Source organism: Lupinus angustifolius, chromosome LG16 (genome assembly GCF_001865875.1).
Source record: "Lupinus angustifolius cultivar Tanjil chromosome LG16, LupAngTanjil_v1.0, whole genome shotgun sequence".
In the NCBI taxonomy this organism is placed as follows: domain Eukaryota; kingdom Viridiplantae; phylum Streptophyta; class Magnoliopsida; order Fabales; family Fabaceae; genus Lupinus; species Lupinus angustifolius.
The window spans coordinates 1,065,217-1,078,311 of record NC_032024.1 but is presented as its reverse complement, the minus strand read 5'-3'; the positions used below and the strand labels follow the sequence as shown (position 1 = coordinate 1,078,311).

Sequence of the window (13,095 nt, the reverse complement as noted above, 5' to 3'; positions counted from 1 at the left end):
AAAAGATGGGAGAGAGGGAAAATACTAAGAAAACTTTTATACTTGCCACAAGCTACTTTGGCAATGTTAGGCAAGGGGAATTTTTGAATTTTAAGATGATTTATAACTTTTTGACTTGGTCAATAAGTTAGAATTTTTCGACAAATAAAAATTAAATAAAACTTATAACTTTTAAAAATAAAGTTTGTAGTATTTGAAAATTATTTTTTATTTTTAATTAATATTTTTATGAGACTATTTGGTGTGAAAGGTGATTAACAAGATTAACTTTAAACATGGCATTTAGGCAGGTATCAGAAAATGGTAATGATTTAGTGTTTTAGATAAGATGATCAAAGTATAATTAGGAAAATAGAAACCATACATTGAATGAATCTAGATATTTTGTAGTTAGGCATATAGATAAATGAAGGACAAAGTTATGATTGGGTATTACACATATGAAAAGAAGTCTCGTATAGTAGATAATTCAAGAATATATAAATGGATAGACCCATAAACTATATGCTTTAGGATCTAATGATGTTTTAAATCATTACAAAATTATATATGTCATTGTGACTATATATAATCCATAATAACAAATTTTTTCTATATGTATTATTATTGTTATATGTTATTACCTTTCTCACAAAAAAAGAAACAATGACCTCATTAAATAAGTAAATTAATTCCCAAATTAAAAATAAATTACAAGATAGTCATCTCTCATTGATGACAAATAAAATATTAGGTATAAAATATTTATGTTCCTTAAATAGACCCTATCTTTTCTGCATGTAACACTTGTTGTGGCTAGATAAGTAAATTCTTAGCAAATATTTTTTTTCCAAATATTTACTTTTCAACAAATTACTATAAGTAATACATGAAATGATACATTTGATGGTATAAAGTATATGCTCCCTTTTACCACATCTTTTCACTATGAGAAACTTGTCATATTAATAAATGTTTTTAGTAACAACCACTAGAACTACTAGTATAGAAAAGATATACCAACAAATTCATATTAAGATGTGAGTATATGTTTTATATATCAATATATGTCCAACTTTATCACTAAATGTATCAATGTGATATTGTTGGTTATATATATATATAAATTGATTTGCATCATAATTATTATAAGGAAATGAAAGACTTTATAATCATCTTATATTTAATGGTTATTAAATATATTTTTTCTATTTACTCCTCTTCGAAATGAATCTCAGATAATATTTAGATTTTATTTTAGTTGGGAGTGAAGTCTAGAGTTGTTTGTTATTCCTACTAAAAATAGACCCCTTCACACCTCATTATAGGGTGATTAAAATGTCTCATTCAAGATGTAGTTGTTGCAGATTTGCTCTCCACTAATTTAACTAACCCAATTTTATGAATAATCGAAAATGATTATTGTATGGCTAATTCACAACCAAATTCTAGATTTAGTCTAGCCAGAAAACAATTTAGCAATTTTTCTAGTGTCAATCCCACAACTTGGTTGGGCAAGGATTGAAACCTGGTTTGGTACTCAATAATCAAATTGTTTTGATGCAACTTGAAGAGTTCAACATGTGTGTTTGCAAATGGAAAGGATCCAAAACGAACCACCAAAGTCTTAGTGAAACCCTCCCAACTAGTAAGTTGATTACTGATTAGTGTGAAATATGCCAACTTAAAACATTCCATTTCATGAAAAGGCCACTAATTCTAAGCATTGCAAATGGACTACTTGGTACAAACTAAACATTGTTCAGCTTAAAACAACCAATCTTAAGGATTTGTTCCATTAAAAGGGATATAACACTAATTTTAGGGGTTCAATTGTACTTAGAGGTGTGGGAAAAACCAAACCCATAAGTTGGTAAAGGTAAGGGACGTAGTTGAGATCCATGAGGAGGTGCTTGTGGTGGAAGTTGTGTATTAGAACATTTTCCAAGTGGGCTTCCATAGAAGATTGCATCAGATCTTGGCAAGGTTATGTTGTAAGGAAGCTGGTTATTATAGAGCTACTAGGTTGGAAGTATCCTCCATTGAGTAGTGTGTAAAAGAAGAAGGGGAGATGAATTTAGGAGGCATGAGAATAACAATAAAAACACCAATAATATGGTTGAAACCCTAGCAGAAAAATAATTATATTGAAGAATCTTAAAGATTAATACAACTAAGAAATAACTTGAGATATTTTTATTACTGCAGACCAAAACATGTACCCCTAAATAGTAAATAATAGCTTGAGTAAATGGTCTATGACCCTAACTAAAGCCCAGTTGAATAAAAACTGGAAATTTAAAATATTACTGCCAATTGTTACTGCTAATTCTTTCTACAAGGACTGTTATATTTTTGTATGCTTTGCCTATTAATACCCCTTTAGATTTTTCAATAATTGCTTCACTATATCATAACAGTTTCACTATATCTCATATAGCCATGGGAGAGGAATCTAAGGCAAAATGGGAAGGTAAATTCATCGTTGAGCTAGCAGAAAACAGTGCTGAACAAGTATGGCCCTACATAGAGGATTTCTGCAACATTCATAAGCTGATTCCATTGAATATTTGTTACAAATTGGAGGGTATGCAAGGTCAACCTGGTCTCATCCGCTACTGTGCTAATACCATAAAAGGTGATGATGCTGATACTGAGACAACAATTATGAATTGGGCCAAAGAGAAACTGCTGAGTATTGATCATGTCCAACGTTGTTTGTCTTATGAAATTGGTGAGAACAACATGGGATTTAAGTCTTATGTAGCTACAATGAAAGTTGTGGCCTTCAATGAGGATGCTGAAGTGGGTGGGTGCAAGATTGAGTGGGGGTTTGTGAGTGATCCTGTGGAAGGGTGGATATTACAAGATTTGAACTCTTTCATTCACTCTAATCTTCAGGTAATGGCTAAGAACATTGAGGCTGCATGCTCTGAAGCCACTTAATTAGTGGATATGAACTTTGCAAGTTGCAACAAGCAAAATTAGGATTTGGAAAATGTTTTTTTTCTTTTTCATTTTGTTTGTTGGAATAATGATTTACTCTCAAGAGTGAAGTTTGTTTAATTTTCTCACATGTCTATTTTTATTTTAGTTTTTGCTTTTTTCAGGTAATATGTCTTTACTTTGGGTAAATATTTCTTTCTAATATATATTAAGTTTGGTTGAAGAAAGAGTGTTACCTTTGAATGGGTGATGGAGTAATAAAATTGGAAACTACCATGGTAATTGTTACTGAACCAATCAAGAGAATGAAAGAGTAAAAAAAAAACATATGAATTGTAACACGAAAGTTATTAACAGGATGAAAAACAACCAAAATTGTTTCCATTTTCAAAATGTCATAAGAGATTAGTGATCGACATTAAGATTTTTTTGACAAGTTCGAGCTTGAAAATTGAAACGTAGATCCAGCCTGCAAACTAAGAACAATTGTTTCAGGTAGATTAGAAATAAAGTAAAAAAAATATTTGCCATGATTTTAGACATAATTCCTAATCAAATAAGAACTTCCGTATTTAATTTTGATATTAGTTTTGTTTAAGATTAAAATTGATTATAACTAAATTATATTTGGATTCTCCCTCTTATCTTTTTTTGGATCATCTTTGATCGAAGATAAGGTTAACATTAAGAGAAAGATGAGAGAGAAGTTTTGGCCATTTTATTTCAAATGGAAAGTGTTTACAACAAGTAACTAACTCCTGTGGAAAGGGCTACTGAGTTTAAAATTTATGTATTAATTATTAATTGTATTATTTTTGTTTGAGAGTGAATAATAGTTAAAAAATTAAAAATGAATGATTTGCTGAGTATATAAAAAACCTGTACATTATCAATATATACATATTAAATTCAATTATTATTTATAATTTTCTCTTATATCTAGAGGTTTTAGGGGACCATATATTGATAAAGTGAGAGAGAACATGTGGTTAGAAATTAGAATTATTGCATGGGAACAAAAAGAGATAATGGGCATGCATACCTTTCAACTTTCATGATTATTTATTATCATGAAAGGGAAAGATTGGGAAGTGTTATTTGTTTTGTGCATGGTATGTGATCCGAGTACAATTTCTGTGGTGCAGATGAAACCAATTGCGTAGATATGAAACATTGTCTATGGTTTTATTATATTATTACATGGAAGATCATTAATCATGTGCCTTGTTGGTTTATCCATCACCAACAATATGAACAAGGAGAAACTAATTTCAACAAGGACATGGAGACTATTTTTTTTATTTTTAAATATGAACAAGGAGAAACTAAGATACATATATACATTTAGACTTAATTAAATTTATACTTAAAAAAATATCTATATATGTTCAAGCCTTTCTATTATTTCAGTATGATTGATGATTAGGTACAGATCCAAAAGTTTATGCCATACATGTGTATGTTTGTTAATGATTTAGGCATGAAATCAATTTGTTCCACTAACTAATTAAGACCTGTAATTATGTTATTATATGGTTTTTGTTATACTATTTTTTATGAATTATTAGTTGTCAATCAATTATCCATTTTCTTGTGTTGGATTTTGATTTTGTTTTGCAACCTTGGGCTATGCATGGGACTATATAAATTTTGAGTATCAACTATAAAGCTGAATATGAGACAAACATTACTAAATTTACTCAAAACATAAAATAAAAAAAACAGCATAAAATTACTTTACACTGGCAATTTGCGTGATTAATTCCCAAGCACATAAGAATTTGAAGAGAAAAATGTTTGTGAGTGTAAGAAAAAAAACGGCATTTCCCTCTTCATAAACATTTTTTTCCCTTGGTGCTAGTGCTCATTTCATCACTAGCAGCAATTTTTTTTTTACCAGCTTAACAAAATTAAAAACCAAAAAATAAAAAAATTGTGAGATTAACATTTCAATAAATTAAAAATAACATGGTAGTATCGCTTTGATCATTAATTTTTTTATTTTTATTTTCCTCCTTACAAAAATCCACCATTCACATGAATTAAAAATAATGGGTGTATGATGTGTAAAGTTTTTATATTGTTACACCATATCTTTTATTTATGAATACAAGGAAAACCAAATCTTTGGTCAAATTAACTTCACATGATGCACTAATTGAGGATGAAATAGAGAATTATACTTCAATTATTCTGTTACCACTCTAAGGATTGCATTTGTGTACAAAATTATTCAGAATATTAGTAAATATTGTCTATTTTATGATTCATAATTTCATATAACATATTTTAACAACATGGATTTAAGGTCAAAGAAAATTATCATAGATTCGAATCCTTAAGTTTCTTTCTTAAAATGTTCTCACTTATTTCTTTAACAATTTTTAAAACCTACGAATCTGTTATATTTATTTACTATATCTTATTTCATTTGCTCATAAAATGGACATGTGAGGTTGATGCATAGCTTTTTCAGCATTATTCATCTTCAATCCAAGGACTCTTGTTGGGTCTTTTAACATTCCTGAGACTCTTCCAAACAACACTATTACACTTGAATCCAGAACCAAAAGCAATTTGGCATATCCTATCACCCTTGTTGATTCTTGAGTTAAACTCAAGGTATGCTAGTTCATACCAAATGCTGCTGCTAGATGTGTTACCAAATCTCTCTAATGTCTTCCTTGATGCTTCCATGTACTCCTCAGTGAGTTCCAAATTCTTCTGAATCTCATCCAATACTTTCTTGCTTGTTGCCAAAATGCATACATGTTCAAAAGCTAGCTTGTAATCTGGAATATGTGGTTTTGTTTTGTTTTTCTTGAAGAGCAAGTTAGTGAAGAAGTGAAGTTGTTCTGATACTGGTAGCATTAGAGGGCCTAATGTGGTAATATTAGCCTTTAGTGCATGCCCTCCAATCTCAATTATATCTTTGCTTATAGAAAGACCCTTCTTCCCTTCACTATCTTCCCTTTGATGTATGCTTTTGAAGCTTCTGTTATCCACTCCTTTGTGTGTTCTAACAAGCTGCAACATACATTGGCAATAGCTCAAACCAATAAGATAGAGACCCTATAATTGATATATTTCATGCAAATTAAGCACATAATCAAAATGTTACTTTAATTTTTGTGACATGTATGCTTTTATTTTTGTGACTAGAGTGAAGTATTGATAAATGTTGATTTATCAAAATATCACTGGAAGCCGATGTAAGTCTGTTTCAGATGTTGCATACCTATTAAACTCTTAAACAAAAGTAATGATTTCGTTTCGTTAAGAAATACCTGTTTGAGTTCATACTTGGCGCGCCACCTATCGAAGCGAAAATTCGAGAGCATGATGGCTGCAGCTCCCATTCTAAAGAAGCAATTAGGAATAAGCATGTCAGTGTCATTGCCAGTGTACCATGAATAGCTGACAGATTCTGTGCTCACTACAAGTGCATAAGAGTTTGGATATGCATCAAGAAGGTCTTTAGCTAGATCAATTGCAATGATTCCAGCAGCACAACCCATACCACCAAGGTTAAATGTTTGAATATCATGCCTAAGCTTGAAATGGTTTACTATCATTGATGATATTGATGGTGTTGTATTTAATATTCCACAGTTTACTACCAGGATTTTGATATCCTTTGCTTTTACTTTAGTTGCAGCAAGAAGGTCCTTGATTGCACCAAATATAACCATGGATACTTCTTCTCTGCCATCATTAAGCGATGTTAGGTAGCTCGGGCGAAAAATTCCCTTAGGCATGTAGGTCTCATTGCCTATGCCAGATTTCTTAAGAACTCTTGCCTGAAACTCAAGGGCAGCATCACTAAAATTCCCTGATTTTCTAGCTAGCTCAATGAACTCTGCTTTAGAGACCTGTCCAATTAAGTATGTACAAAAATTGAATATATAGAATTATGTTTACATTCCCTCAAGCATATTATTGCCAAAGAAATGAAGTATTAACAATCTCAAAGTTCAAGCAAGTAAATAGTGGGAGATATACTAATGATCACTTAATATTCATCCACATTTAACTATCTTTTAGGGTGTGTGATTGTCCCTCTCAACAAGTATTACTCACAGGACTCGAACCATCGACCTTTTGATCATCCTGAGGATTTAGCTATACTTTATACCACTAGACCAACGCTTTGAATATACTAATACAGGCTTAAGGAAAAAAATACTAAACAATCTAAAAGCTGAAACAAGTAATTGTATAGAGATACCATTGATGACTCAAAACTCATCCACAATCTTATGATGTGAAGAGTGAGAAGTATTTACCAAAAAGTGTGTTTACCTTGTATTGATTTGGAGGGCGAAAACATGCAAAATCAAGCACATATGTAGAACGGGGTGTAGAATGAACCAACAAATATAACATTAAGCACATGAGTCCTAATATAAATAGAGCCTCAGTGAGTTCATATTTGTTATAAAGGTCTTCCAAAGTGAACTTTCCAATATGAGCAAACAAGGCTGAAAAGAGTAGTGGTACTAGCAATAAATAAAGTCGATGGTTTATGAGATAACCATAACCCAATTTCACATATTTTAGATTCACTGAACTAAGAAAATCTGGTAGTCTAGGCCTTACTTTCACAGAGAAAGAATTCTCCACACTACTTTGCACAATCTCTGTGGAAAAATCCTCACTTTCTTTTGACATGGAGAAAATTTTGCAACAATAAACTTTCTGTATATATTAATTGGAAAAAAGGGCTAATGCAATTTGATGGGTATGTTAAGATTTAGTTAAGAAGTGATAAAGAAAAATAGCAAGATTTGAAAAATAATGGAAGGTAAAGAAGGGTACATATAGGAAGGTTTATTCTCTATAAGATTGAGAAACTTTGGATGGTTGGAATGGTGAATGATTGAAGTTATGATAAGGATTTGATGGAGATTGCAAAGTGAATAGGTACATTGTGCATGAATGCGTATTAGGAGCAGATTTGTAGCACCATTGAAATTGTATGCATGCATGAGGAACATACTAAGTTTCATTGTTTATTTGATAAATAAAATTCTGTTAATCAACTTGGAGCAACTTAGACGATTCTTCTCATGAACAAAACATTACTACTTTGTATGTAACATGAATAATTACTCTTTAGTGCACCAATGGGATTGGATAAGGGGTTATTTAGATCAATGAATATTTAAATTTTCAATTGATATAACATATTTACATTGTGTAAGATATGATTCGGAAAATTAAACATATGTTTGTTTAATAAAATATCATATAAATCCTGTAAGTTTCCACGAGAATTTATACAAAAATAATAAATGAGTTATATGACTGGGTAAAGAAAGAAGACTTTTTGTTACATTGGAAAGAAAGAAAAAAACTAGATCAAAGCTGAAAGGTCCATATGGAAGATATGAGACACCTTTAAGGGCATAGATTCCCAAATTTTCATACTATAAGTTGCTCCGGCTTATTTTGGATAGGAAATCAACTAGCATGTTGCACTCACGCCATACATGATGACACTCAACATTCCAGTTCTCTTAAGAAGATGTCGAATGTTCTTCACAATCTGAGTGATCCTCCCAATATGAACTTCCAATATGAGCCATCCTCAAGAAGATTGTTTTAATATTAAATATGTTTTTTTATTAAAGTTTTGAGGAATTAAAAAAATGTCATTCAGTTTCAAGGATCATAATTAAGAACATGGTGGGAAGGAAATAATACTTTTTGTGACTTATGTTTGCAAAATATTATAATATTTTTATTTATTTCAAAATATATACTTGTAATTTTCAAAATATTTTATTAAGATAATATGATAAAACTTATGAAGTAGCAAAACATTATCTTTTAATTTAAACATGATATTAGATTACTCCATCTACCAATAATGATTGGTCCACAATTGGTAAGAAATCAACTTATGATACAAAAGATTTTAAGTTTAAATTCCACTACCGGCATAAGGAACCCCCATGATATTCACTTTTCTTAATATGTGAATAAGTTATATATGTCTTACATATAAGGATGGAGGGATTACATAATTTCTAATAAATTTGAGAGTTGGACAATTTTTACCAAATTTCTTATGAAGTATTTATAAATTAAATGTCTTGTACATAATTTGTAAGTACTTGTGTTCATTGAATTATGAGGTTTACTCTATCTCCACTAAGTTTCCAATATAAATAACTTATGTGTTGCCCTTTTCACAAGAGCATAGTAGTGGGTTTAAACTTCATTTCTATTTTTTTTTCCTATTGTAGTTGTAACTCACTTTTGTAACTATAAGTCACTTTCTTTAGGTAACATTAAATAATATATATTAGATACACTCGTTCCACAATCACACTTTATAATTATTAATTTCCGTATATTCCAATAAATCTTTCAATTTTCCATAAAGTGAATGAAATGGTAATTTTGCAATCTTAATATAATTGTAAAAAAAACTGAGAGTTACACTACTTTTATCCACTTTTTTAATATATGAATATATAAGGGCATTATATATAAGGATGAAGAGTACAATTTTTTTTGATAAATTTGATAATTACAACTATTTTTAACATTCTTTTTAATAGGTATGAATTAGTTATGACTTATTAGTGTCTTATATATGGAGGATAGAGTACATAAATGTCATTTTTTCCTTTGTTAATGTAGTTGCACTTTCCTACTCTCTTTGTTAATAGAGTTTGCACCTTCCCCCTGCTGAAATTATGTTTTGCATCATTTTTTTGGCATTTATATAAATCACATCTATTTTTTATTAATAAATACATCTTTTATTATTATGAATGGCAAAACTTTCCCTTTTAAATGCATCTACCTAAATTAGGTTGTTGGTGATGGGTCTATCATAAAACAAAGGAAAGTGGAAAATATAATGTTTGTTAATGTTTCCCATTTTCATTATCATATAAAAGTTGTAGAAACATTTCATGAGCCAAAAGCAACTATACTTCTAGCAACCTGTGTAAGCAAAATCACATGTTAAGTTGTTAATGTCGGATGCAAAGAATCAGAAAATCAAACAAAGACCCCTCACTCGTGCGGGTACAAATCTGTTTGTCCATAAATTATGTTACTATATCTGATTATGATTGGTCAGAAAAATAAATAATTATTAATTTTTTAATTTAAACATATTTTTCAACCAATCGTAAAATGATAATACATACAGTAACATAAATTGTGAAATAACAGATGTACTCTCTGTTGCTACTGGACAGTGTTAATCACACAAAAAATTGTGTTCCTAGATTTATCATTCCACATGGCTCATTTTTCATGCATAGTAACTTGTAGCTCTAAATAAAGTAATAGTGACCTCCACATTTCCCTTTGATAATAAGGAAATCTTAATATTTGCAGTTAGTTATCCGGTTTGAGAATATTATTTATAAAATTTGGAAATATGGTAAATAAAGAAAAATGAAATATTTATGCGCGATCAATATAAAGATTTATATACAATCAGTGTATTATTCATCATACATTTGTATTACTTATATTTAAAGTCAATAATAATTAAATTTTAACAGTGAATGATGTAACGAGAATATAAAAAACTCTTATCGTATCGATATATATATGCATATTTTTCTCCAAGCATATGGGCCATGTCCTAAACAATTCCCATACTAGATTAGGTAAAACAATATGACCAAAACCTAAACCTAACAATAGGTAAGCAATTTAAGTTTTCTAGTTTTTAACATTCATAACCCACTATTTTTCAAAAATGCCAAAATTAAAATTTATTCGAAACCATGATCTCTTTTATTTCTTATCACTTGTTTCATCCTCTTCACAAATCATATCTTCCGAATACTTTATTTCATCATTTTCCATGAAATTAAAATCTAATAATAAACCACACTACGTAAAAATCATCATAAACAATGTTAGTTTAATTTTTCTTGCATGTAACATTTATAATCAACACAAGGTATTAGTTTCTTCTATTTTTTAATCATTCTATCAAATATGGCATTATAAGTCATGTGTGCGATAATAACTTATTTGTAACCTTAACCTTAAGGCTATGTATGAGTTATTTTACTATATGTGACCTTAAAGTCGTGTTTGCATCATACAAATACGAAAGAGAAACGCAATTGCAAAAAAAGTATATGACCAATATCATAAAATACACATTTTGGAGCAACAAAATAATAATAATAATAAGCATCATGGAGAATGAGAAATGTGGAATGAGGGGTTATAAAGTGAGAAAGATGAAGGAGAAATATTAAAAAATTCAAAAGTTGAAGTGAGTATTTGATATGTTGAGTAGATGAGTAATTTATACTAATTTTGAAAGGACATATCTACAAAGCTTTTAAATGAAATAAACTATAAGTTTTTCATGTCAAACACATTATATTTCCTATATATTAAACATGTAGTAGAACTATAATTTTATTCATTAATAATTTAATAAAGTGACACGGATACTGAAATCTATATGATTAATGAAGACCGTGATGAGCTGTATTAGATTGAATCCATGTGAATTTTCAAAATAAAAAAAGAATAAACCCATGTGTGATTAGTTTTGTTTGAGAAGTTAATTGTTTTTCGCCCAGAATAATTAAAATACATAACTTGTTTTGTATGATAAGCGTAATATACACAACTAGAAACTAATGTTAAGATTTAAAATAATTATTCTATAGCTACATGATTCGAAAACATCAAGCATTGTTATGAAACTCAAATAGCATCATGGCATGCCAACGTTAAGTGTTCACGTTGATTGAGAACATAATTTATATACATTTTTTTAATATTAGTGGATTATATCCTACTCCAATTAACAAATAAGAAGCTATATCAATAAATTATAAAGTCAAACCTTTAGTTAAAATAAGGCAATAAGCTACTTAAATATATATATCGACTATAAAAGAGATTGACACTACGTTAAGAAAAGTACTTTCTCAAAACTACTTAAAGTGTGTAGGTTACTTAAAAACGTATATAAAAAAATGAAAGAAGGCAAGGGCAAGTACATAGATTTAGTGGATTTCTTTACATAGTTTTTCTTCCCAATGGGCCACAAGCAAAAAGTTAATCTTTTTGATGTGCAATTGCTCCTCTTATTAAATGTTACATCTAGAGATAGAAATTTAGTTTTTGATTTTGTACGAAACTTAGAAATTGAAGAAAATTTTACATCATTGAACAACTTATTAATTATTTTTAGATACTAGAGAATGGTCTATGTAGATCAACATGTAGAATTTGGTCAAAATTAGTCATTATCAATGCAAGTCAAAGTTGTACAAACATTACCCAACTTGTGATCAATTTAAGCAAGGTAAATGTTAATCACTTAGGAGAAAATGTTAGAAATACATAGCATTATTGGATTAGAATGGAAATTCATTTTTCCCATAAACAAATTTTACTTGAATGGGAAGCTTCATTTTTTTCCTTCTTTTTCTTTATCCGATTATCAAACCATTTTATAATTCTTTTTTTTGTAGGTAAAACTTGAACCAACAACTTCTTGCACTCCGTTCCTTAAACATTTCATCTCCATTTTCTTAATTCTTCCTATCAATAACTTACCTCTTAGTTTCACTTTCATCATTGATTCATTGTTCACCATATCCATTCATCAATGTTCCATATATCCATAATCCATTCATCATCACCAATACCACCAAGCACTGATTTAGCAACCACCAATTTCGTCATGCCATTTGTATATGTTCGTTTTAACCATGATCCATAGTAAGACTACTAAGGACAATATTTTATCAAATTTATCACTCAAAATCTTTTCATATATATATCAATTTTATTTCAATAAAATTGGAAAATACAAATTAGTCTTCAAATTTTTTAAGTTGGGGACAAATTAGTTTATTTATAGGACTAATTTTATGGACTAATTTGACCTAACTTAAAAAATTTATGATTGATTTGGAATATTTAATGATTAATTAAACATTTAATTGTCTAAGAACAAATAATACACAAATATTTTGATGTGTCTTACAGGGTGTTTAATCATTCAAATTAAATATAGTCATTGTAACATACTACATTATCAATTTCAGAAGTATTATTTTGCAATTTGCATATTCATTTGTATATTCTTTTTTATTGACATGTATATCTTCTTAAAATGGGTTATTGAAAATCAATATATCCTAGTTGTTAAAGGGT

General features: G+C 29.3%; 2 protein-coding genes across 2 annotated transcripts; one reads left to right on the top strand and one right to left on the bottom strand.

Annotated features, from left to right (window-relative positions):
• On the top strand, window positions 1,962-3,064 carry LOC109329143 (lachrymatory-factor synthase-like). The gene is made up of 2 exons (XM_019562818.1): window positions 1,962-2,063; window positions 2,420-3,064. The coding sequence occupies exons 1-2, from the start codon at window positions 2,051-2,053 to the stop codon at window positions 2,923-2,925; spliced, it is 519 nt and encodes a 172-aa protein (XP_019418363.1). The 5' UTR covers window positions 1,962-2,050; the 3' UTR covers window positions 2,926-3,064.
• On the bottom strand, window positions 5,301-7,798 carry LOC109329068 (3-ketoacyl-CoA synthase 10-like). The gene is made up of 3 exons (XM_019562730.1): window positions 7,228-7,798; window positions 6,213-6,797; window positions 5,301-5,952 (listed from the first exon to the last, which is right to left on the bottom strand). The coding sequence occupies exons 1-3, from the start codon at window positions 7,594-7,596 to the stop codon at window positions 5,404-5,406; spliced, it is 1,503 nt and encodes a 500-aa protein (XP_019418275.1). The 5' UTR covers window positions 7,597-7,798; the 3' UTR covers window positions 5,301-5,403.